The sequence below is a fragment of the Gadus morhua genome, chromosome 1, assembly GCF_902167405.1.
Source record: "Gadus morhua chromosome 1, gadMor3.0, whole genome shotgun sequence".
NCBI lineage: Eukaryota > Metazoa > Chordata > Actinopteri > Gadiformes > Gadidae > Gadus > Gadus morhua.
In genome coordinates, this window is record NC_044048.1 from 1,383,030 (window position 1) to 1,409,977 (window position 26,948).

Genomic DNA, 26,948 nt, shown 5'->3' on the forward strand with positions numbered 1-26,948 from the left:
ATTAATTTGATCGTATAGCCTGATATCATAAACTCCTAAATCATTTCAAAAATATATACATCGCCCCGTAAGCTTTGCGCGCAGCCTTTGCCATTGCGCTGCAGGGTAGGCTAATATGGTGAAAGAAAACACAGGCTTTGAGTATAGTTACACATATCAGTGTTTCCCTTACAAATGAGAATGAATTGTGAAACTTTTTCCCCTGCTCAAGCAGATTTTTTTCTATTTAATTCTTCTTTTCAAAGTTTTTCAAAGTGACATGTGCAGCGGGGTGTGATGTCATTTCGCCGTGCGAGCAGAGCGGTAGGTTTCGAGCCCCTCCCCTCTCCTCGTAGCAGTGAGTGAATACGGCAGGTGTGTTTCCACCTGTGCCAGTTAACTTCAATTACAATTTGCGGGGCTTTTTAAGTTGTAAAAAAAAAGCCACCACAGCGCCGTTTTTCAATTTTTTTATTTTTTATTTTTTTATTAAAAAAATGATCGCCTTTTTATCGGCAACTTGAGACAATCGACGATGGAATCCATCTATCGGCGATACTCGCTAGAATCGACTATCAGCCCATCCCTGCCACAAATGTAAATACAACTTTAAAAATACTTTTGAAAACTACAGTGCTTGCTAAATGTTTTAAGTTTGTTTTCCGCAAGAATATCAACAGTGACCTGCCGATACACTGGCTAAGGAAATGTGTTCTATAGTTTATTTTATTTATTATGAAATTATTATAGAAAATAGAGAAAATATTTCTCTATTTCCCTTACTTTTTCCTCTCTTTATAAATTGTCCTCTCTTTTCCCTTTTCTGTCCCTTGGGCCCAGTTTTTCAAAAGTAATCCAGTGGTATTTCGGATCACGGATTGGATCAATTCTTGGAAATGGGTTTTCAAAGCAAAAGAGGGATTCCAAACTAAAATCTGATCATGTAATCCGATTTTACATTTGATCTGATCAAACCTGCCCTTTGAGTTTTTCAAAACTTTGAACTCGTTTGGGATTTGATCAAAAAAACCACAGGATTATCCTGATCCCATTGGAAGGGTGCATTCAGTTGGAAAATTTGGCAGATGGATCACAGTGATCCAATCGAATGTTCCCTTATAAGGTGTTCGGGTCTGTGGGACCGGTTTTCAGTTTTTAGCTTAATAAAAGTGATACAAATAATTATTTTTGTGAACTAAGAATCATTGGCTTTGGCTCATTTTCTGTGAGGAACATAAATCAGAAAAAAAAATCAATGACCCCCCCCCCTGTCTACCCCCCCTTCACATTTATATTACACACAGGGTGTTCGGGTCCAGTGGACCCGGAGCTAGTTTAAGTGTGGAAAACTTAGGTTCTGTGCACCCTCATTTTCCCTTCCTCCTCTGTGTGTGTGTGTGTGTGTGTGAGAGAGAGAGAGAGAAGGAGAGAGTAAAGCAGGTGAATGGGCCTTTGGTGTGAGCACCCACAGTGTGCACCCACTGTTCCCGCACAAGGTTGAAATTGGAGCACCCAACACTATCTACACCCATATTCCCACACATTTCACCCTCTGTCTTGTGGGAACCAAGCTTGGGGACCTTACACTATAAAAAAGCTCTGTCAGCGTGGTTCCATACCACAACTGATCAAGATGGCAAAGCGATTCTCTGTTCAGACTGCCTTACAGTTGATATTCGAAGAGAGGGTTTTGATGGTGATGCAGAGGAAATAGTTTCAGAAAGCAGAGGTGTCAAAAGTATTCACATTCATTACTCAAGTAGAAGTATAGATACTAGCATTTAAAGATACTTCTGTAGAAGTTGAAGTATCAACTCAAGCTTTTTATTCAAGTAAAAGTATAAAAGTACTGGTTTCAAAACTACTTAAAGTATTAAAGTAAAAGTAATGCAAGGGGGAAAAAATGCCATTAAGGACAAAAGCTTAGGCCGTGCCACAGGGGCCTATAGATTACAATCAGCTTTTTGGCCAAGTATGCCCACACATACAAGGAATTTGGTCTCTGCATTTATCCCATCCATGAATTAGTGACACACACACACAACACACCTCTATAGCACACTGCCCCACTTCCCCCAAAAAAACATTTTTCTAAAGGCCATCTAATGACTATACAACCATTTCAAAAAATTCTTCCAGGTACGGCCAGTGACGTAGAAGGGTTGGCTGGTCTTCTTGGCTACCAACCTCCTCACTGGTGCTTGGTTGGGACATTTCGCTCATCTACGTCTGCTATTTCGTAGCTGGAATGTGCCGCGATTTATGTCATGTCAGAGAATGTACGGGCTCTGGTCATGCGCAGGTGCCATGGATCGCGTATAAACCAATAGGGTGTCAGAATGGTATATGTTTTTATTCTCATCCAACCAATCAAATTCACTCTATCCGATGGCGCGAATAATCTGGATAGGTTTTTTTGTTTGTATTTTTTTGAACGCCAGCAGAATAAAAACAAGCCGAAATTAAATAGGAGTAACGAGGCCATTTTTAAAAAGTAACGAGTAGAAAGTACAGATAAGTGCGTGAAAATGTAAGAAGTAGAAGTAAAAAGTTAAGTGTAGATACCCAAAATTTCTACTTAAGTAAGGTAATGAAGTATTTGTACTTTGTTACTTGACACCTCTGTCTGAAAGTGAGGATAACATTTCTGAAAATTCAGAGTCTGACACTGAGTTTGAAGAGGAGGATGAGCATCAGCCAGCTCCGAAACGTAAAAGAGCCTCAGGACTAGCCCTTCAGCAGCCAGGCCAAGCCGGCGAGCAGCCAGCCCCAGGACCATCCCGTGAGCAGCCAGGACCAGCCCGCGAGCAGCCAGCCCCAGGACCATCCCATGAGCAGCCAGGACCAGCCCGCGAGCAGCCAGCCCCAGGACCAGCCCGCAAGCAGCCAGCCCCTGGAACAACCCGCAAGCAGCCAGCCCAGGACCAGCCCGCGAGCAGCCAGCCCCAGGACCATCCCATGAGCAGCCAGGACCAGCCCGCGAGCAGCCAGGACCAGCCCGCGATCAGCCAGCCCCAGGACCAGCCCGCAAGCAGCCAGCCCCAGGAACAACCCGCAAGCAGCCAGCCCAAGGACCAGCCCGCAAGCAGCCAGCCCCAGGACCAGCCCGCGAGCAGCCCGATGTAGGACCAGCCCGTCAGCCAAAAAGAAACATTGTGAAGTGTGTGGACCCATGATGGACAGAAAAACACAATATACATGCAACCAGTGCAAAAAATACACATGCGATACACACACAGTGAGACTCTGCCCCTCATGTGTGGTATAGTCTGATATACCTATAATGGCCTTGTTCAAAGGCTTTAATGTGTTGTTCAGACAGATGTTATTGAGTATGTTTCAATTTCTAATGATGTTGATTATTTCCCTGTTATGCCTGTTTTATGATGCATTTCCTTATTTTGTTACGTTTTAATATAAAAATAAACAAAAACGAGTGGCACCTCTATTCATAAATGTGATTTAACAAAGGTAAAAGGAACTAATTTAACATATGTGTTGTTTATATTACTTGCAATTGGGATGAAGTAACCATCTGGTGAGTATTTAAAAAAAAAAGTTTGATTATGTTGAATTAAAGGCAATGGGTCCACCAGACCCAGCAGCACCTCCTGTGTAACAAAAAAACGAACACCCTATGAGGGTTAAAAACTGGCAGAAAATGGCAGCAAAACATTGGATTTCCAAATCCCCAAATCATCAGATATATATATTTTTAAACTGGACATTGTAATCCATTTTGTACAACATAGGGGTTTAATGGTAAGAGGTTCAGAGAGCCTTGGGGGCGAGAGCTTGGGATGACGTAGGCGACGTCAAGTGTTGACGTCGTATTGCTGTGGAGCAGAGGAATAATTTATTTATAAACTGACGCAAGGGCGCTAAATCTAAAATATTTTTTTGACTAAAATGTGAAAATGGAAATTTAATCAATAGCTCACCAAGGACAAGGTTAAAATATATTTATTCTTTGAAATGAAATGCGTATCGGGTTGTATACGCTTGATTTTGACTCGTTAGTATAGTTCTTGTGTTGTGCTAACCTCCAAGCTAGCGCTAGTGATGGATATTAGTTTGATTTAAAGAGTTCCATTCGATACCGCTCGGTTACGGTAACGTGCCCTTCTTTTCATTGTGAATTCTCCATTGTCGGGGCATATCAATGCTAATTCATTTGGAAGGATTACTTTTGAAACCAGACGAAACGGGGAAATTTGGGGTTTGCCTGATTAGGCTAAGCTAGTTGCAGGATGACCGACGCACCGCCCAGCTAACAACATTAGCACCGATCACAACAGGTCTGCTAGGCCGCGGTTCGCTGACCTCTTTCTGCCCGGTTCTCGGCTGTGGGTTTGTTAGGTTATGGCGCCCCGTTTGCAGCTGGAGAAGGCTGCCTGGCGGTGGGTGGAGACCGTGAAGCCGGAGGACATCGGCCGGGAACACGTAGAGTTATCTTATCGTGTGAATGTGCCCGCCTGCAGAAGAGGGACGTGCAGGTATGTGGTGGACCCGGGAACTCGCATCCCTCCTACCCCGCATCACTCTCTGCTGTGGTGGAATACAAATGTGCAATATTTGCTTAAAAAAAGAGCTTGTCGTTTTCTCGTAGAGCAGTTTATTATGAGCTACTTCTGTGACAAGCTTCACACGTTTTCAATGTATGCATTTTGATAGCAGTGGAAAAGTGAATAACCGGTTTTCATTGGGGCAGGAGGAATTGTAAAGGTAACCCTAATTGCCTTGTGGGTATCGGAGAACAGGCCTGGTTGGGAGAGATCGATGAAAATGCTTTCCACAACATCGATGACCCTAATTCAGAGCGTCGAGACAAGGTATTTTTCAAATTGTATCGTGCTTCACTCCTGTTCTCTTTCTCAGGTTCCTCATCACAGAGGCCTATTGCAAAACTCATATGTGAACAATTGATTCCACAGAACACATTTGTGGGCCTGACAAACCTTGGAGCAACTTGTTATGTTAACACATTCCTGCAAGTATGGTTCCACAACCTAGAGCTGCGCAGGAGCCTCTACCTGTGCCAAAACCCTCGCGCCCAGGACCACAACATCCAACTAGGTAATGTCATCTGCTGATCATTGGCCGTCTATGGTAGGAGGGCAGTACACGCCAACATGTTTCTTTTTAGAAGGATATACTTATGCCTCGTACTTTTAAAGACTACCAGAGACTATGAGAGTTATGACTAATTAAATCTGAGGTTGTTCTGTGTAAGGAAAGAAGCGTCTTTCTATCTCCAATGTCCATTGCCCAACCTTTAGTCATTCTTGAGCAATATGCCGTCCCATACTAGTTTCTTATTGACCGATCAGAATTTACTGTAGGTTAATTTGTTTTAGAAATATTGAACACCTCCTGTCAAAAACCAACAAAGCATATGCCTTCACAGTGACCTGCTGTTTATCGTCGTGAATCGTCGTGATTCCTTTTTCTCAATTCAATTGAGGATTGAAACTGAAACTTTTGTCAAACTAAAAGTGAATCTTTTTAAATGATCAATCTGTAAAATATCAAGATCGAAAACTTGTTTTTGTATTTATAAAATATTAATGCAAATTGGTGCATTGTCTTTTCCTCTATCCACATTTCAGATTACGAACCTGAGTCCATTTGCGAACATCTCCAATATCTATTTGCACTACTGCAAAACAGCAACCGAAGATACATTGACCCATCGGGGCTGGTGAAAGCACTGGGGCTGGATACGGGGCAACAACAGGTATGACTCAACCCAAACATCTGCTGACAATATATATACCCTAGATAGAAGATAAAAACAAATAAAATTCCAAGGCAGTATTCATAAAACCTAATTTCACTGACATTTTTGTTAGCAGAATCATGTTCAATTAAATAAAAAATGATTCATAATGTCAAAATACCTGTCAGAAGTCAAGTCTTATCCATTCAATTCAGTTTTTAACAAGCATTCACACTAAAACACACTGACCAGATAATATACTGGTACAAAGGCATTTAAAATGGGATTTGTGTTACACTCTTCATGTAGACAATATGTAAATTGCGCTGTATTGGACACAACATTTTATACATATAATATTGAATGGAATTGGCCTACAATTGAGTTGTGCAAACACTTTTTCTTACAGCTTTTCCTAAACATTAAAGTGTATCGATGTTTCACTGATCATCAAACATAACCATGTCAAAACCTTCAAGATTAATTAACAACAATCCTGATGGTAGAAAGCAAAACATTTACGCATCTTGAAACGCATCTACCTTTATTTATTTATTTAAAAGGAACAATGCAAATATATTGAAATTTTTAGTTTACACTCAAAATGTAAATGTGCCAGAGTTAGCAAAAAATCTAATTTTCACTTTACCCAATTTTGTGTTCCTACCCTTGTTCTGCATCCTAGGACGCCCAGGAGTTCTCCAAACTGTTCCTGTCCCTGTTGGAAGACACCTTATCCAAACAGAAGAGCACCACTCTCCAGAACATCATTCAGCGCCAGTTCTGCGGCCAGTTCTCCTATGTTACTGTGTAAGATATTTACTCCTAAGACCCTGACTCCAAGACTCCTGACTCATTGTTTGCATGTTAGCTTACGTGGTTATTATGTGTTTGTCGCCGGTGAAGTTCACCGGGACTGTCTGAAGACATTAAGACCTCATGAAGATATTCTAGTGGTGATTAATGTGGTCGATAGCGTGTAAATGTGGTTGATAGTGTTTAAATATGGTCGATAGTGTTTGAATGTGGTCGATAGTGTTTAAATGTGGTCGATAGTGTTTAAATATGGTTGATAGTGTTTAAATATGGTCTATAGTGTTTAATTGTGGGTGATAGTGTTTAAATGTGGTCGATAGTGTTTGAATGTGGTCGATAGTGTTTAAATATGGTTGATAGGGTTTAAATGTGGTCGATAGGGTTTAAATGTGGTCGATAGGGTTTGAATGTGGTCGATAGTGTTTAAATATGGTCGATAATGTTTAAATGTGGTCGATATTGTTTAAATATGGTCGATAGTTTAAATGTGGTCGTTAGTTTAAATGTGGTCGATAGTGTTTGAATATGGTCGAGAGGGGTTTACATGTTTCAATGTGGTTGATAGGGTTTACATGTTTAAATGTGGTCGATAGTGTTTAAATGTGGTCGATAGTGTTTAAATGTGGTCGATAGGGTTTAAATGTGGTCGATAGTGTTTAAATGTGGTCGATAGGGTTTAAATGTGGTCGATAGTGTTTAATTGTGGTCGATAGTGTTTAATTGTGGTCGATAGTGTTTAAATGTGGTCGATAGGGTTTAAATGTGGTCGATAGGGTTTACATGTTTAAATGTGGTCGATAGTGTTTATATATGGTCGATAGGGTTTACATGTGGTCGATAGGGTTTAAATGTGGTCCATAGTGTTTAAATGTGGGCGATAGTGTTTAAATGTGGTCGATAGGGTTTACGTGTGGTCCATAGTGTTTAAATGTGGGTGATAGTGTTTAAATGTGGGCGATAGTGTTTACATGTGGTCGATAGGGTTTACATGTGGTCCATAGTGTTTAAATGTGGTCGATAGTGTTTATATGTGGTCGATATTGTTTAAATGTGATCGATAGTGTTTAAATATGGTCGATAGTGTTTAAATGTTCTTTTCCCTCACTCTCCACCTCATCCCCTAACTCTCCACCTCAAGCTGGTGTGTAGTGAGCGTTCTGGCACCGATTGGCTGCCGTGCATCACCCAAGTGGGTGCTACATATTGGTGGTGGTTAGTGAGGTCCCCCCTTCACTTTAGGCGTCTTTGAGTGTTATTAATTATTATTATTCTTCATGTTTAACCTCTGTTTTCCTTTTATTCCTAGTCTGTTTTACATAGTTTTGAATGATGACTATATGCTCTGTAAGGTGACCTTGGGTGTCTTGAAAGGCGCCTCTAAATTAAATGTATTATTATTATTATTATTATTATTAAGTATGTGGCTTTTGGCTTCTTCAAAGAATGCAAACCTTTAAAAAATATCACGTTGGGGCGCAAGTAGACAAACTTCTATTACTCTTATTATTTTAAATCACACAAAGTCTATATTCAATTACATTTTATGTCCAAAAATATGTTTCTCTGCACAGTTGTAACCAGTGTGGCCGAGCATCACCCCTTCCGTCCAGATTCTACGAGCTGGAGCTCAACATCCAAGGCCACAAGAACCTCAATGAGTGTATCACAGAGTTCCTCAAGGTACCCCTTGCGCAGTTGATCTGAACCTACAAATCATTCACGTTCTACTGTATGCCTCTGTTGAGAAAAGGTGGTGGTGGTGATCATTCAGCTCCCGTCGCTGGCGACTGTTGCTAAGGCATATTTCGACCGACCAATTTTAGGGGCCGATACCGATATTGGGGGGGGGGGAGTGAAAAATGACATATCGATATATATCGCCTAGGGCTGGGCGATATGGACCAAAACTCATATCTCAATATTTTCTGTTCGAATGGCGATATACGATATTATAACGTTATTTTGAACAAAGCAGGTAAAGTGTGTAGTTTTAACTCCGCGCCACTATCAACCATTTATTTAGCTCAATGAAGCACAGCTGTGCTTTAACAACAGATAGCCTATGTAAGGGATAATGTAAAGAACGCCGGTCATTATCGGGAAAATAAGCCCCGACAGGGCCAACAGGACACTGACCTGAAGGGGCTTATTTTCAATAATGACAGACGACGTTCTATACATTATCCCGCTTATTACACGGCTACTTGCCTAAACAAAAAAATTACTTCATGCTGTGTCTTTTTACAATTTATTTGTAACCAGCATTCGTAGTGTTGATCAGCAGAGAAATAGTCCGCCAAAGATGTTGACGTCGCATAGCAACCGAAGATGCTGGAGTTGACAAGCTACCGGACTATTTGCGGAGTGATACCACAGACGTCATCGGAGACAAAAAATCCTGTTTTCCTTGACAGCCTCTTCTATAATATGAATGATTTTAGCTTGTGTGTGCCCGTGCCCGCGATAAATCAGGGTAGCCGCGTGGTCTTAAAAGTCTAAAAAATGTCTTAAATTTCATGTTCCTAAATTAAGGCCTTAAAAAAGTCTTAAATTGCGTTACCCAAGTCTTAATTTTTTAAAGATGGTCTTAAATTTCCTACCAGGATATGTTTTCGTAGTCAACCGGACTGTAACACAAGGGGAAAATGGGGGGCGTTTTGCGTATCGGGGTTTTGCGTAACGTCAGAGAACGTCTCATTTATTGGAGCATGCGCGAACAATACTTTGGGTTTTCGCGCCGGCAATCTCAACAAACATAATCAGTCGAGAGGAGACGCCACATCATGGGGAAGCAGGGCTCTAAAGTCTCACGCATTCGGCGTGAGACACACGCAATTCGACCCATGCACACTCTCACACGCCACACTTCGTATTTCTCACGCAGAGAACTTACCAGGATAGCGCCCACCAACTTGCGCCACTATTTAACAGTGGAACAGGTAGGAATCAAATGGGTTCCCCTTACGAAGGGTGACCAGACGTCCTCTTTTGCCCGGACATGCCCTCTTTTTGAGACACTTTAAAAAAAAAAAGTGTAAATTTCAAAATCGTCCGGGATTTTGTTAAAGCCTCATACATGTTCACATTGAATTTGCGTTGCGTTCCTCTGTCACAAACTACTTAAGCTACGCCCTCCCCACCTCAGTTCTGTTCGCTTTGCATTGCTGGAAGTGAGTAGGGGGAGTGGTTAAGTAGAGCCTTCAGATTGGACGGTTTGACTTAAGAGTTACCGTCATGTTTTTTTTTGCCATTATTGTTTTATAGGGACAAACATTAACAAATTTCTCCTACAGGGGATTGATAAAGTTCTATCTATTGAACAGAAAGAAACACTTGGTCATACTTTACACACTTTACCACAGCATTGGCCTACTGAATGCCACAGATATATTTTAAGCATTGGACTGAATGCCACATAAATATATAATTATGTTTTTGCACGTTTGCAACGTTTAAAAGTTCAGGGAAAAGTATAGCCTCTACTGGTGTTGCTTGGGCCAATATCCTTTTGAGGCAGTGTTGTTTCCGAATATTAGTGTTAAGGGCCAATAATGCTTACTATCATACATTAGTCACCATGTCTGTGGACGGGTTAGGGTTAGGGCTGGCTCCATACATTACGAAGGAGTTAGTAAAAGAGGTCAACGAGGCAAGTGGTGGATTCATTGAAATGGTTGAGGAAATTTGAATGCTGAGAAACTACAGCAATTTGAAAAGAGTTTGTTTGTTTATATTTTATATTGTGTGTTGAAAGTTTGATATTTAAACCAAAAATACAGCTACACTTTCACACCATCACTTTGTGTATTGTTTTTTTAATATTTTATTATCATTTCTGGGTACATGGTCTTAAGAGACATCAGGCCTCTAGGCTTTGAGTTAGGCCCTCAGTTTGGCTCTTTGATTGGTGAGTGCACACTTATCCTTTGGCACATTCATTAATGTATTGACATGAATGTTTCATATGTTCCAAAAAAACATGAATAACATATGCACAACCGCGTTTTACGACCGCTTAATGGGTGCGATGTAGGTCTTAATTTTCATTGAAGTGGTTTTAAAAAAGTCTAAAAAAAGTCTTAAATTTTGGTTGATCAAACCTGGGGAAACCCTGTAAATCACACACAAGCTAAAATCATTCAAATTAATGTGCTTTACTTTTATTTTGCACTATTGGAGCACGTACTACTTTCTTGCGCTCCGCCTCTGACTACGAGATGGTTAGTGTTACAACTTTCTGCTGTCGGCTCCCAGACACGTTCCCTCCAGGGCCGATGATCTCTCAGGGGCAACACACCCTTCACTTTGAACGGCAGTGGGTCTGCTTATAGGTCGGAATATGGTCGGAATGAAGCGGCCACCGATTCTTGCCGGGTGCTTTATTCTTTTACACACATCCGGACTCGATCATTACTTCACTAAACTTACATGCACGCTACCACACACACACACACACACACACACACACACACACACACACACACACACACACACACACACACACACACACACACACACACACACACACACACACACACACACACAGAGTGTGTGTGTGATATGCGCACCAGATACTTTCTCGTGCGCACGAGAAACGTTTTGTTGTGATGCGAAACGTCCGTGGGTGGGAGAACGCTGCGTACGGGGGGGGGCGGGATTGAGCAGCTGAACATGGTTTGTAGGCTCAGAGAGCAGAAGTCAGCTTTATAAAATAGCGCTCGCAAGGCAACATCAAAATAATATATAATATACTGGTATGGCGATATTGTCTCGACTACATATCGCTTTTCAAAAATATACCGGTATAATTTTAAAACCGGTATATCACCCAGCCCTAATATCGCCCAATATTCAAAAACTCAGGTATATCGGCAGTTATTTGACATATTTATATGTATATTAGAGCTGTCCATTTTAATTCCGTAAAATAAAATCATAGACCTATACTAATCGCTATCTGTTTACTTTGAAGATTAAGGACCAATAAAAGACACAAATAAGATTTGAAAAGCTTTCAAAGTTTATTTACAACACTTCTTACATGGTTTGTTGCCAACATATAAAATCGGTCGTGCGGCGAATTGCATTGCGTATCCGACACCCCGACGGAGAACTGCGAATGCTCGAGGGGTCTCCGTTAGTTACGGAATCGGAGTAGTATACTTGGGCTACCCGGTCTGGGGGGGGATTCTGACTTCCAAGTTTTAAAGTCTGCATTGCAATACAAGCCTTTACATTCGCCATATTAACGCTATGTATGCAACATTTACGAACCGCAGTCCACCTCTGTAACCACCCAAAAGTGCCTGTACCGTGACGGTTACGTACAAATACGTTCGGTACAAAAACTGAATCTTTCGTTACACCCCTAGTGTACACCCCTGTGGTGGAGCTATGACAACACTGTGTTTGCACAGGAGATCAACAGGCAAGAAGGTTTCCCCAAACCAAAAACTTTTGGTAGAACCCAATACGAGCCACAGATTACTCGATCTTTATCGGTTGATATACACCGTAAACACGTGATTGATGATCGGCTGATCAACTTGAAATTTGCCGATTGCAGGAGCCAATCATGTGACTCAAACTATTGTGCAAAAGACCTGCCGTCATTAGGGCCAGTCACTGAGACGGTAAAGTTATCCTGCTTTAACATAATTCATCTGGGCTCACAATAAAGGTATGCTTCACTTACCAGTGTTGGGCCAGTTACTCAAAAAAAGTTACTTATTACTAGTTACTTCTGTAAATTGTGATGAGATTATTTTACTAGTTACTGCATTTGAAAAGTAACTTCACTACTTATTACTTTACTTTCCCATTTCTCAATTTACTGTAGATACATGGATAAACATCATTCATATTGTATGAATCTATACAAATTAGCCTATAAAACTATATGCAAGGCAACTTTATTTATATAGAACTTTTCGTACACAAGGCAGACTCAAAGTGCTTCACATATAAACATTGTCATACAATAAAATTAATCAAAATTAATTAATAGAAAAAATCAAAGATGAAAGAATGATATCCCTGTCTGCACAAAGAAATGCCTCACTGTAAAATCCACAAACAACAGGATAAAGTAGGCTATGTTGAGGTCAATCAGCAGCAACACACAAGTTTCAAAACACAGGCTTTGGCTAACGAGAATAAAAATTAAGTAGTCAATGAAAAATATGAAAAAGGTCACTTTATCCCATACAATTAAAACAGAAATGCACTTAAGCGGCGGTGACACATGCTGTTACTTTATGTGGTCCAAAGGCTGAATGAACCTGATCTATTTCGCAAGCTATGACATCGTAAGTGTGTCTCTGTGCCTCTCACCCTCTTGCAGGCAAGAGCAGCCTTATCAAGTTTTAAAGTAATGCTGTCTATCCAGTGCACCGTCATTCCTAACTAACTTTTGTTATTGGCGGACCAAATGTCCGCGGTGGTGGACACATGATCCAGGGAAGACTCGAAAATTATTTTGAGCTTTGATTCCATGTCGGTATAACACTTGTTCAGCAGTTAATGGGAAAATGTCTTCCTGTCGGATGTTGGCTTGCGAGTCGCGGGTATTTTATCTAGTATTCTTCTAAATCTGGGCGATTCAATAGTCGACAGGGGAAGCATGTCTTCTACAATGAACCCTGCAACCGGCCAGTCTTTCTGGGTCACCTGCTTCAGCTTTCCAACACTTGAACACTCCTTCGCACAAGCAGCTACGTCACTCAAATCGATCGCTACGGCAACGTGCCGAGGCAAGCTGGCACTGCAGACACAGAGGCGGCACGCATGCACGCACCACAACGGATCAGAACTTTACACGCAGGCAAACACGGCTTTGGTAACGCAGGAAAGCGCGTTACTATAGTCTAGTAAAGTAGTGTAGTTAGTTACTGATATTTAAAATGTAATGCGTTACTTTACTTCGTTACCCAAAAATGTAATATCGTTTCTGTAGCACGTTACTTTGTAACGTGTTACCCCCAACACTGTCACTTACCATAGGAAAGGCTCAGGGTGCCTTCTCCCACCTCTGTCCCATCTGGAGATCAAAAATATACAGCCTTAAAACAAAGATGCTCCTATTCAACAGCAATGTTAAGTCTGTTCTGCTGTATGGTTCAGAGAGCTGGCGGTTTGTCAAAACAGACATGAGGAGAATGGAAGTGTTCCATAATATGCCAAATCTTTTGGCCTAATAAGATCTCCAACAATGACCTGTACAAAAAAACGGGAAGCTGGAGCATCACCAAGGAGATTTCGCACAGACACCTGAGATGGCTAGGACATGTGTTGAGGATGGAGCAGGGCCGCATCACAAAGGTCGCCTTAAGATGGACACCACCAGGCAAAAGAAAACCTGGGAGGCCAAAAACCACCTGGCGCAGAACTGTGACACAAGAGCTGAAACAGATGAACCTGTCATGGGAAGAGGCCCAACATGCTGCCAGGGATCGAGTGGAATGGAGAGTGCTCATTGAAGCCTTATGTCCCATAGGGGATGAAGAGTAGTAGTAGTAGTCGTAGGCCCTTACCATAGAAATGGCTTTTTGTTGGTCTCGGTTATAGGATGCAATTACCAGCCTGCATATCACTGGGCTTCATTCTACCTGGTTTCCCTTGCTTATTTCCTCCACACAAAATTTGACTTGTGATATATATTATTTTTCTTTTTGAAGCGACATTCAAATAAAACATGTTATTTAATCAAGTGAACCGTTTCAGAAATTAAAATCTTGACGTCAACTAAATGTCCACTTCGCAATAGTACCATTCTTTTCTTATGTTAAATGGTGGCGTAGCTCCACTATAGCATTACTTTAGGAGAGTTCTGGAGTGGGGCGTGTAGGTTGTACGCATCATAAATCAGGGGTCCGTGCATCTTTTTCATTATTTTACTTCAATCAAATGACCTTAACCCTACCCGTTGAACGGTTTCGCCGAAATTCATGTCGTAGGGCAAAGTCAAACCGGTGTACTTACTACACCAACCACACTGTCCGGCCCTGATCTATTGTCGCCCTGCCGAGCTACTTGGACAGACATGTGACATCGGGAAGAAGCATTAAAATCAGGAAGCTGTGTGCCTGCCTTGCAGGAAGAGAAGCTGGACGGAGATAACCGCTACTTCTGCGAGAGCTGCCAGAACAAGCAGTGTGCCACGAGGCGCATCAAGCTGCACAGCCTGCCGCGCACCCTCAACCTGCAGCTGATGCGCTTCGTCTTCGACAGGTCAGTCCCCTAGAACAGCGGTTCACTGTTATTCCCTCCAACACATTAACCCATACACCCTATTTGTAGTGGAGAAAAGGGAAACATTTTGTGAGTTGTTCTGAAAGTTTAATATTGGTGTATTCCATTCGTACAATTTGCCTTTGTTGCCACCTTGTTCGTAATATGCAACTAAACCACTGTAAATTAAGCACTGTAATTAAACTGTGTTTGCACTACTTTTATGTTGATTTAAGTCTCTGTTGATTTTTCTTGTGTTTCTCATATAAATTATTATATATTATTGAATTAAAAAAAGAGCCCGAGATTCGAGAATTTCATTGCTTTTGCTTTATTTGTCTAGATTGCCTCTTAATAAGGAATCTAGACGTTATTTGCTTTTGCTTTATTTGTTGTGAATAAGATCCAAAAACCATCTTGAAAAACAGCCACATCCTTAGTTTAAAATTATGCATCTTAAAATGATGCATTAAAATTGACTACCGGTCCGTCAAATGCTTTTATGAATATGCTGGTCCTTGGAACCAAAAGGTTTGGGAACCCCTGCCCTAGAAGACCTACTGAGGCACGTTTAGAAAGCTGCTACAAACACGGGGCATTTCACGGGGGAAAGGGAAGGGTTCAACTGTGTCGGAAGCTCTTACTTGTGGCATTTATTTTTTCTCTTCAAGGACAACGGGCCACAAGAAGAAGCTCAACACCTTCATCAGTTTCCCTGAGCAGCTGGACATGGGGCCGTTCCTGGAGACCCCACAAGGTAGCAGCACAGCAGGCCATGTTGTTGCTTACTTAAATAAGACCGTCATTTCGAGAAAATAGGTGTCATGTCACGTACTCTTTGTACGTCTAATTGCTTCTTAATAAGGAATCTAGACGTCATAACACAGACACTGAAGGCAAGAGGGTACAGTATGGTGATGGGTGAATGACACTGCGTCCGGGCAGTGGTGGGCATCGATGGCCCGGAGAGCTTTAAGCTCCTAGGAAATCTATATAATGATGCCACAGTGTGTTCAGTTTCATGTGCAGCATCGCCCATTATACCATTCAGACAAAACAACAATATTAGCTTAAGAATAAAAGCATCACAATGTTGCCGTGGGTCGTAACCATAGGTACCTCCCCCTCCTTCCTAGATCTCTCAGCCCTAAATGCATTGGCAACTCTTTATAATGCATGTAGTCATCATTTATAAGCCTTTAGTTAACGATGAACCATTCTTTAACCAAACTATAGTATAAATTTAGATAGGATTATTGAGCCACTGGGCAGCCTACCAGCCTGTCCTGTGGACTGTACCAACTGGGAGGCTGATCTGTCCATCATACATCTGATTGGATAAACAGGCCCGTTTAAAATGTCAACTATTAGTCCTCTACCAGTTTATAATAAGGTTTGGAATTTATTAGTTCCTCGTTAACTGAAAGCTATTTAAATCAGAGTTTGATTAAGCATTAGTTCATCATCAAGGTCCAATATCTAAACTTTCCAGATCTAAATAACTACAAACAACTAGCCACCAAGCTATTTATTCCTTTCCCCAAACATAGGCTTTACTTGGGCAGGTCGATTATTATTGTTCTGTTATTGTAGCGTTTCCCATCAATTTAAATTTTCGGTCTGAGGGATGCAAGGAACATCCTAAAACTCTAATCGATTACACGTCTTTATCTCAACGAGAAACCTCTCGCAAAGCAGTCTGACACTGGGGCTAGTCATCTCACCTGTGTTTCCAGTCGTCTGTCACCATGTAACACGTGTGTCCTGCCCTCCCTCGCCCCAGACCAGCAGTGTGTGTACGAGCTGAGTGCTGTGCTGATCCACCGGGGCGTGAGCGCCTACTCGGGCCACTACATCGCCCATGTGAAGGACGCCCGCACCAGCGACTGGTACAAGTTCAACGACGAGGAGATCGAGAAGATGGAGGGCAAGAAGCTGCAGCTGGGCATTGAGGAGGACATCGGTAAATAGCTGCTAAACTCAACTGAACACAAACAGGCGCCACACTAGTGATTGTAGTTGCTGTTGTTTGTTTTGCCCTACTCGATGGACCCCCGCTCTAAACTCATCAGAGAACCCCTAGACGGCGCTTCCCTCGTAGGCAAGGATGTCACAAAGAGTTGGTGTGTTGAGAGAATAAATGATACGTGTCCCATTGGATTCCCTGGCTGTGTAATGAATTACCGGGAATTATTTTCACAAACAGCAAGTGTCTTGTTGGCTCTTGGGTCCAGAGAATCAGGTCCAAGGGGCGTTGAGACATGAGGTGGTACTCATGTAAAGAACAGGTCCAAGGGGCGTTGAGACATGAGGTGGTACTCATGTAAAGAACAGGTCCAAGGGGCGTTGAGACATGAGGTGGTACTCATGTAAAGAACAGGTCCAAGGGGCGTTGAGACATGAGGTGGTACTCATGTAAAGAACAGGTCCAAGGGGCGTTGTGAATAGGAGTTGGTATTCATTTGAAGATCCAGGTCCTTAACGTGAACTTTATGGTTGTCATTGTTCCTTGCTAGCGGAGACGGTGAAATCCCAAACAAGGAAGCCCAAATGCAGCAAAGGCTACCACTGCTCCAGGAACGCCTACATGCTGGTGTACAAGGTCCAAGAGGAGGAGAGCACGGACCCCACCGCAAACGACGTTCAAGTGCCTGGTGGGTAGTACCACTTCTAGTACCTCGGGTTGAATTACCGGAGCAGCTACGTCAAATACTACCAAATATATTTGAAAGGCAAATCTATTTGGTAAAAAAAAAAGTACAATGAAAGCTAACAATAGAAAAACATTGCCATGAATAAATGAAATGAAATGGAGTGCCAAAACAGGCACCCGATATGCACTGCATATAAGAAATGGCTTTCCCTCAACACAAAATTATAAAAGCAGGTTGTTGCTTTTATAACAACGCCGTTGTTAAAATATGTATGCACTGGCATAGTTCTTATTTTCCATTTGTCCTACCTAGTTTGGTCTTATCTTAAACTTCATGGACCTGGTTTGGCGTCTCCCCAGGCTTTCTACAGCGGCTGGTGGACCAGGACAACCACAAGTTTGAGGAGTGGTGCACGGAGATGGCGGAAATGCGGAGGCAGAGCGTGGACAAGGGCAAAGCCAAGCACGAGGAGGTCAAGGAGCTCTATGAGCTTCTGCCTGTGCAAGATGGTGAGCTACCCCCCACCCAGCCCGACGGGGTAGCCTGGGTGGGGGGGGCACCCAGCCCGACGGGGTAGCCTGGGTGGGGGGGGCACCCAGCCTGAAGGGGTAGCCTGGCTGGGGGGGGGGCTGCGAGGACATGGGGCCTGTGCTCGCAGGCCCCCTATCCTCGGGGCCCCCTATCCTCGGGGCCCCCAGTCCTCGGGGCCCCCTGTCCTCGCAGGCCCCCTGTACTCGGGGGCCCTGTCCTCGCAGGCCCCCTGTACTCGGGGGCCCTGTCCTTACGGACTCTGTCCTCACAGGCCCCATGTCCTCGGGGCCTCCTCTCCTCAGGGCCTCCTGTCCTAGGGGCCCCCTGTCCCTGGGGCCTCCCAGTCCTCGGGGCCCTCTGTCCTCAGGGCCTCCTGTCCTCGGGGCCCCCTGTGATAGGGTCCTCAGGGCCTCCTGTGATGGGGGCCCCAGTCCTCAGGGCCCCCTGTCCTTGGTTTTCTGTGTGACCCCAGATGGAAGGCCCAGGGCTGTTATACTCTTTCAGCACTATGGAATGCCTCTCGTCCAATCAGTTGACATGGTCGGATCCCACTGTTAGTATTCATGTATGTAATCCCATTTGATTAAATTCTGTTTTGGTCATATAACTATAGTTCAGGGTCAATATGCCAACTAGTAAACAATGGTTTATATAGCAAGAATGTGACCAAATATCTATAATTAAAGTGTTACTGCACCGTAAAATCAAACTATGGTAATGGTCACTTTAGCTCATTGATATTTCTCATGCCACACATACAATGAAGAGTGATCACACGCAGCCGTATCGGCTGATCCACCTTCATCCCAGTGTTCACTGTTGTCGTGGTGGTGCTAGTGTTCTGATTAAGTCCCCTGCTGGGGGAATCGCTTTGAGTGGCAGTAGAGAGGAATGACCCTTCCCCTCCCACCTCGTAGGCCAGCCGTACGAGTTTGTCCCCCTGGAGTGGCTGAAGAAGTGGCTGGACGACTCCACTGCCACCAAAGAGATGGACAACTCCCTCTTTTTGTGCTCGCACGGCAAGCTTCACCCGGACAAGGTGGGGGAGGCCAAGCGTGTGTCCATGGCTGCTGCCCACATCCTGTACCAGCGCTACGGGGGCGGGCCCCGGCTGGACGGTAAGCGGTCCCTTCTCATGTCCCCCCATGAGTGGTTAACTGCACCCAGGAGATCACATGGAGACCTGGCAGGACATGGTCCTTAATGTTTACACCCTTAAGGAAGTTATGGAGTCATGACCTGTAGAACGACATGCTCAATTATTTGGGTGGCATGGGGGATGTTGCCCTCCATGCCACCCAATGGAGTGGCATGTGGCTCAGGAGGTAGAGTGGGTTTGCAACCGGAAGGTTGCTAGTTCAATCCACGGCTCCTCCTTGAGCAAGATGCATCACCCTAACTGATTCCTACAAGCTGGCTGTCGCCTTGCATGGCTGACTACGCTGTCGGTGTCTGAATGAGTGCATGAAGAGGTGAATGTTTGGCAATATTGTAAATATTGGTTAGAAAAGCGCTAAATAAATGCAGTCCATTTCTCATTTACTATTTAACCCTGCATATAGTTTCAAGCTTCACTACACTGATGCTACTCTCCAGAGAAATGTAGCAAGCTGAGCTACACCAACCATGGCAACAATAGTTTACTACATCAAAGAGATGCATTTTCACATTGAACCAAGCATCCATTGACTGTGTGCAGGGTCGTCCCTGTGCAGGGAGTGTGTGAGCCAGCGCTGCAGGGTTCTACGACTGAAGAACCAGCTCAATGAGGACTACAGAGAGGTCACCAACCTGGTGAAACGCACACTTGGGTGAAGAGGCTCATCTGGTTTCCTTTTGCATATGTCAGATTTTTGTGGTGTTTAATATTTAGAAATTCAGAACAGATTCTTCTTATTTTCCCAAATTTGTTGAACATGCAACACTCAATATTATTTTACAGCTAGTGACCTGATGTGCTTTGTGTAGCATTTTGGCTGATGTTTGTAACTTCAGTGTGTGTGTGTGTGTGTTTGGGGTTGGGGTGTGAGCAGCAGCGGTGAGGAGGGCTACTGGGTTGGCAAGTCATCTCTGCGCAGCTGGAGACAGCTGGCCATGGAGCAGCTGGAGGAAGATGAGCAGGAAACCATGCATGGCAGTGGACAGACCAACGGACAGGCAGCACACAGCCGGATTAATAAAGGTAGGTCTTCGGAGTTCAAGGTTAGGTAAATGTGCTTTAGAAAATTAAATGCAATAGAATCAGCTTGGATCAGCGGCCTTGGTTTTCCAAGATGGCGAGAAAATCAATCTTGCAAGGCTTTCAAGTGAAGCGCTTGTGGGAGAACAACTGACCAATCAGAGTCCTATGAGGAACCATGTGATGGACTGGTAGTTCATTCATTCACCAGGTGTAATTTTCACAGCAGCATCAGATTCCTGGTTCACACGTAGCCTTAAAAATCTTTACAAACGGTTGTGAGATCCTGATGCAAAGTTAATTGTTTTCTCCACCAGAAAAGGGTGGAGGGGTTGTATGAGATGTACACAAGCGTTGCATTGCACGCTGCATTGAATCTAGTTTGACGAGCCATTGGTTCTCGTCTAGAAAGAATATTCTCGAGACAAGGAGCAAACCATTGCTTCAGTGCAGAGCTGAAGCTCTGTATGCTTGTGCATTTTCAAGTGAGGGTTTATCACAAACTTCCCTTATGTATAAACAGGCTGAGAGGGTTGTCAGTACATTGTGCCCTTTCTGTGAACAGTTTTGAAGTCTAGATACAATCCAGATTAAAAACAGATTAGTATATTCTAGATCTGTCTGGCCTAAAGAAGGCCATTGTGGCCATGATCAAAATCCCTCGTTTAGATGTTTGGGGTTTTGGTTTCATTTTAGAGTACGGCCCCCATCTTCCTGAAGACTCAGAGGAAGCCATGAAGACCTTTAATGAAGACATCCTCTGCACACACGGTACACGCACACTCACTCACATAATTGAGAGATGACCTACAGAAGCTGCTGTAATGTTTTAGTATGAGCAGCAGGGGGTGAGTGAGCCTGTGGTGCTGTTGTCCCGCAGGGGGTCTGAGTATTCTGGAGACGGAGAGGAGACTTGTGCCCTCGGCGGTGTGGATCAAGGTCCGGGCCTATTTCCCCAAAGCCCCAGAGTTCACCCAACGCCAACTGCCCTGTGGCCAGTGCCTGGTGAGAGGACCAGACCCAGTTCCCCAGAGAGCTGGAGTCTATTGAGAGTTAATCACTTTACAAGCATGTGTGTGCTCTATGCCCAAAAAAGGGAGTAACGGTATTTGGTTAATCATGATTTTTAGCTAATCACAATTTGTCAAAAAGCACTTTTTAGCAAAGGTCTGCTGATTCTCACTTCCAAGCAGCCGACTATGGTAAAAATAATTAAAAGCTTGGAAACGGGAAACGTTCCCGACACTGGCTGCACTGTAACACCCGGCCAACCGCCTTGTCTGGCCCAGACCCTGGAGCAGGAGGAGAAGGATAACGAGGCTGTCAGCAAGATGATGGCCCAAGACCAGAAGAACCAGCTGCTGAACCTCTTCCAGGAGAAGAACCGGCCTCTGCTCACCAAGTGGCCTCAGGTATGGAGGGCCTCGCTGCTCCCTTTCCCAGCCAACAGCAGCGGCTACATGTGACGTGTTGACCTCATGCCAAACCTGATTTACACTTCATTGGGTCCTTATGCCCGCGCCTTTTCCCTCCTACGACAGCACATAAGAACCCTTGTCTACAGTGGTAAACAACCGTGTTTCCTTCCTCGAGCACATCTGAAGGGGAGCCGAAAAACCACATGTTGGGTCACATGGTGGTCAGACTGTTGTTTCATAAACACTGACCGACTGTTTGAGGATCCTGTTGTTTCATTAACACTGACAGACTGTTTCAGGATCCTCGGTACCATGTAAAGGTCAGACCTTGTCAAAGGGTCAAACACCTTTTCAATGGGGAAGTCGTCCCTAGCATCCCACATAATGGAGTCAGGTTAAATGTGTTGTGCCAATCTCCAGTTGTCTCTTGGGATGAGCTGCTGTTTAGACCCTTTGATTAAAACACTGTGTTCTTGTCATTCCAGGGCACAGATACTCTCTTCATAGTGCCAATGTTTTTTGTGGACGAGTGGAAGAAATTCATCAGGTACGCGTTTGTCTGATTTTGAAAGCTGGAAAAGGGTGTTTTTGACAGCGGTATGTGGTGTGGACGCGCAGCATGTGGACGATATTGAACATGGTGTTAGAGCATTGTGTGAAAACCTGCAAGCGACAGCTCTGTGCTGTTCAGTAGGAACCACACAGAAACCCATCCATCAAATCAAAGAGGAACCAGAGAAACTATCATCACCTTAATGTCTCTCGCCCCCATGGTGCTGCATGTCATTCTGTATATTTGACACCAGCCGGTTGTTTGTTTGGAGAAAACATCAAAATCAGGAAGTAGAACTGTTTGGATAGAGAGAGGCCTTTTTAAGATGTGAGGTACAGGTCTGGCTTATGAATTGGACTACTGTGGCCTCATACGCTGGCTCTCATCTGCCCCGCCCCACATCCCTACAGGAGGCCCACCAAGTCATCCCCAGTGTCCAGTGTGGGCAACAGCCTACTCCTCTGTCCCCACGGCGGCTTCATGTTCACCTACGAGTCCCTGATCAACGGGGACTTTCAACAGTGAGTACCCCTGACCCTGATCTACCAATATGGTCTCCAAGCCCAACCGTATTGGATGTTCACATGCCACACGTTGGAGCCGCTCTAGCTGAGGCCAGAATTGCTCCATGAAGATGTGTCGAGTGTCAATCATTGTTGAATGAGTCGAGCCGACCTGAAATATTTTGTGGATGTATTTAAGTATGAATGCGTGTGTCTGTGATCACCATGTGGACTACGGCATCGTCTCAAGTGGTGATGTTCTTCCTGCACAGTGTAGCTTTGCTCTGGCCTAGCGAATGGGAGGTCATCAGCAAACTGTTCATAGTGGACCAGGCGATCTCCCTCCACTGTTCTGGCCCGGAGACGGCGACGGGCACCACACCACAGTACACCACACAGCCGGGTAAATACAGTGTTGGATATATCGGACCAATCCAAATCAATATGTCAAAAGAGGTCATTCTCCCAGTTTGGTTGGTGTTGGCAGACCCATCTGAAGTACAATGCGTGTTGACCTTTTTAAATCACTTCTATGTGAGGTAGTTGACTGGTTTATTAAACGGGGGACATGCAAAACACAACCTTTTGGCTAGAGTGGACAGGCTTCCCAGACAAGTTAAGTGGGTTTGTGTTGTGTTCCCAGAGCTCTGCTGGGAGTGTCGAGAGGGCTTCATCTTCCAGCAGCAGAGGGACCTGAGGGAGTACACACAGGCCACCATCTACGTCCGCAAGGTGATCGAGGACAAGGCGGTAAATGGGTTTCCTACAACTCTCAATGCGTGGCCCAGCATTCACAATGAATCACAGTGAGCTGTTTGTGATAGATGGGCAAAAAGATGGATTCCCCGTACCAATCAGAAGAGAAGCCCTGATTGGTCAGCAAAAAAAAGCTAAATTGTCTCTTATAGCACATGCAGTCAACTAGAACCAGATATTTTGATACCTGGGAATCCCAGAAATAGTTTACATATTTTATTTTATTTATTCAGTGTTCAACGTAAAGCCACGTTAGATCTGTTAACAGTTTTTCACCTATTCATTCTGATTATAAATAATTGTAAATTATAAACCACAATTAACCTTCTAGTATCTTCAGGGTTCTGTCCTAAGGAGAAAACTCTTAAAACTGTAAACTGGGCATTATTATGATTATTTAATATAAATGATAGATTAGCACCTACTGAAACAGTCGTGTGTGTGTGTGTGTGTGTGTGTGTGTGTGTGTGTGTGTGTGTGTGTGTGTGTGTGTGTGTGTGTGTGTGTGTGTGTGTGTGTGTGTGTGTGTGTGTTCACCCTGCAGGTCGTAAAGGAGGCCGCTCCCGAGCTCAACGCCAGCAGTTCAGAGGCGGAGCCAGAGGAGGAGAAGGAGGAGCTTCCCAAGGCCGACGGAGAGGGAGAGAGTGACTTCAGCCAGGTAACCACGCCCTAACCTGCATCGTCTCACCCGTGGCTCGTCAAACCCATACCACCTGCCCGCGACTCCACCTGACCCCTGACCTGTAGCCGCTCCCTTCCAACAGAGCGAGGACGGAGCGAAGCGAGCCAAGATGAGTGACGGCAGCGCCGCCACGCTCAGCACGGGGGCCATGATCATGGGGCGCTCGGGGAGTATCCGGAGGAGCACGCGGCACAGGAAGCTCCGGGGAGAGAAGGCCCTCATCGTCTCAGCCAGCCAGACCCTCAAGGAGCTCAAAATACAGGTGCTGCCCGCTAGGGCACCAGGAAGTTGGTTCACAATATGTGCCCGCCTGAAAAGGTGTACTTGATGTATAATCCTGTACATTTTGTCGACCTCTTGCCTGAATCCCCCTGTTTTGGAGTTTGTACAATGACGGCTCCGGACTGGATGTCCCACTCGGGTCTCAATGTAAAACAGAACTGTGTTTGACATCATCACCAGCTTAAGCTCACAACATGCTCTGGGTTTTGCAGATCATGCACGCGTTCTCTGTGGCACCGTTTGACCAGAATCTCTCCATTGAGGGAAAGGGTCTCACTGACGATTCAGCCTCTCTGGGCAGCCTGGGAGTCATCCCTGAGAGCATCGTCTGTCTCAAGGTAGCTCCTCGTGGAGGGGCCTGCAGGATCAACTCACTGGCTTTGATAAGAACTGCTCACCAGGCCTTTATACTTACTGTTTTTTGCTTTTATTATTGTTGAAAATCCCCTTTAATGTTGAATAGGGCTTTGACTTTTACCCAAAAATCATATTCAAAGTTTGTTTGTTTATTAATATTAATATTCGAATATATTCTAATATTTATTAATAATATTTTGACCATTAAATACCTTCAGTAAGACCTGGATTGGGCTTTGCGAGGTTTGTTTACCGGCATTGCTATGGTTACCGGTCTTGCGTGTTCCAACGGTTTATTAGGTTTCTAATAAATCGCTTTTTAATCAATACTTCATTCGCCTCTTCCATGGTCATTACAATATTATGAATAGACTGTGTCGGGTTCTCCGACGTCTCTCCCTCTTGGCCTGCCCATAACAGGTTCGAATATTAAGGGCTGCCTAATATTCGTTCGAATTTTAATTTATTTTTTGATATTCGAATTATATTCGAATAACGAAGTTCAGAGTCAAAGCCCTAATGTTGAAGGGTATGAGGTTGAATTGATGTTAAATCCCTCACTGTCTGGGCTTCTTCCTCTGTGCAGGCTGATGAGCCCATAGCAGATTATGCAGCCATGGATGATGTTTATCAGGGTGAGGGATGCTTTGGCTGCAGCTCAGAAGTATCAATTTGAGAATGAATTAAAAAATAATGCTATTCTCTAATACTTTTATTCACTCTTTTTCAGTGGGGATGCCTGAAGAAGGATTTAAAGGTAAACCATTCTTGGTTACAAACCTGAAAAAAAATAGAGTATTTCTTACTTTACAGTATGTATGAATGTTGCATGTTAAAGCCTCCTTGGGTATTGGTTTTCTAATGAATAACCCCTTCATCCCGTTTTCCATCTGCTCAGTGGGCAGACCGATGATACAGCTAGCTCAAGCACCTGATAGCATTAAGGATGGGATGAATAAGCAGCCCTCCTATCCATGCTCAAATGGAAAAGGCCTTATCACTATGAATATAACTTTTTTATTTTTAGGAACCATACTACCATACATACATGCAACCATATTACTATGCACTACTATCTTAGCAATGCATGTGAAATTTGACTATCAAATTTCTACATAATTTTTTCTAATTTTCAAAGCTTGGAGGGGCAGGGGTTGCAGGTTCTGTGAAGAGGATGTGAGAGACGGGTCGTTGCAGCGCCTCTAACCTGTGCCCGTGTGGTGTTTGTGTTGGTCTGTACAGGCACTGGGCTGCTGGGCCACTGAGGGGAACCGACGCTTTGCTCCAAGCAGAAGTTGAACGAAAATCAAAAAGCTTGAACTTGTCAAGTGTCCATACACAAGTGCTTTAATTTGTTCTAACGATTATTTTTTTTAAGTTTAGGTAGGTTCTTGTATATAAATATATACATGCATACATATATATATGTATGCATGTATATATTTATATATAAACTGTGACTGTGTTGCAAACCCACTGTTTTTCTGTATATTCAAAAAGATTGCTGGCTTTTGATATTTAAAGAACCTATAACATTTTTATTTAAAGACCGTGTTAGGTTTTCAAGGACTTTGTGATAGTGGTTTTTGACCTTATTAATAGAAACGGGTTGAAGAAGATAACATTTATCTTCTAGTCAGGAGCTTGGCGCCGTAGTTCTGTCTCTTTTGAGAATAGGTTGGTCTTAGACACCCGTTTTTTATTTTATTTTTATTGTAATATGACAAATGTAATTACAATATTATTTTAGATTTGTGCTATTGAATAAGCAAGTGCTCCAAGTGGCAGTTTCACTCCTGTTACTGCTGATTCTTCCAACCATGTTTAATAAAATGCACGAGTAACTGTTAAGTATTAGATATAAACCGCTTTCCATGTTTGAACATTTATTACCTCAACAAGTAAATTAGAAATATACTCATGTGGCATTTAAATCTAGCTGCACAGTGTGTTGATGTTGACTCCAGCGGGACGGTTCATGATTCACTTGGTCTTTGTCTAACTGAAGACATGGTTCAGGCAGTGCTACACTGCTCTCAATTTCATATCCACAATAAAGATATTGTTTCCAAAACATGTCACAATTGTGTAATTCCAGTTGCCGTGTTCAATTCACGTAGGACAGTGTGGAAGCAGATAACAGGCTGGGGATGAGTTCTTAACGGAAATAATTATTTACAAGATCATTTTGCCATACTACATTCAAATAGTGTGAACAGCTATACCCTGCAGATGAGGTCATTCATCAGTAATGGAAATATAAAATCTAAAAAATATATGGATAAAAAAT

General features: G+C 43.5%; 1 protein-coding gene across 7 annotated transcripts; it reads left to right on the top strand.

Moving 5' to 3' along the window:
* Positions 1 to 3,776: 3,776 nt before the first annotated feature.
* Positions 3,777 to 26,736, top strand: usp48 (ubiquitin specific peptidase 48). 7 transcript variants are annotated; one of them, XM_030349208.1, is made up of 28 exons: positions 3,777 to 3,930; positions 4,339 to 4,475; positions 4,691 to 4,811; positions 4,914 to 5,055; positions 5,589 to 5,716; positions 6,384 to 6,508; positions 8,086 to 8,194; positions 14,610 to 14,743; positions 15,415 to 15,500; positions 16,527 to 16,706; positions 17,260 to 17,397; positions 17,757 to 17,906; positions 18,846 to 19,046; positions 19,628 to 19,739; positions 19,962 to 20,110; positions 20,804 to 20,878; positions 20,988 to 21,112; positions 21,397 to 21,519; positions 22,011 to 22,072; positions 22,489 to 22,599; positions 22,854 to 22,984; positions 23,225 to 23,331; positions 23,882 to 23,995; positions 24,102 to 24,281; positions 24,514 to 24,639; positions 25,245 to 25,293; positions 25,389 to 25,415; positions 25,901 to 26,736. In XM_030349208.1, exons 2-28 carry the CDS (start codon positions 4,342 to 4,344, stop codon positions 25,921 to 25,923), a joined length of 3,162 nt encoding a protein of 1,053 aa, XP_030205068.1. In that variant the 5' UTR covers positions 3,777 to 3,930; positions 4,339 to 4,341; the 3' UTR covers positions 25,924 to 26,736. The 7 variants fall into 7 exon arrangements, 5 of the variants coding, with proteins under 5 accessions (XP_030205068.1, XP_030205391.1, XP_030205238.1 ...); XM_030349531.1 differs by having other exon boundaries at positions 23,225 to 23,313; XM_030349378.1 differs by having other exon boundaries at positions 3,784 to 3,930; positions 4,694 to 4,811.
* Positions 26,737 to 26,948: the final 212 nt, after the last annotated feature.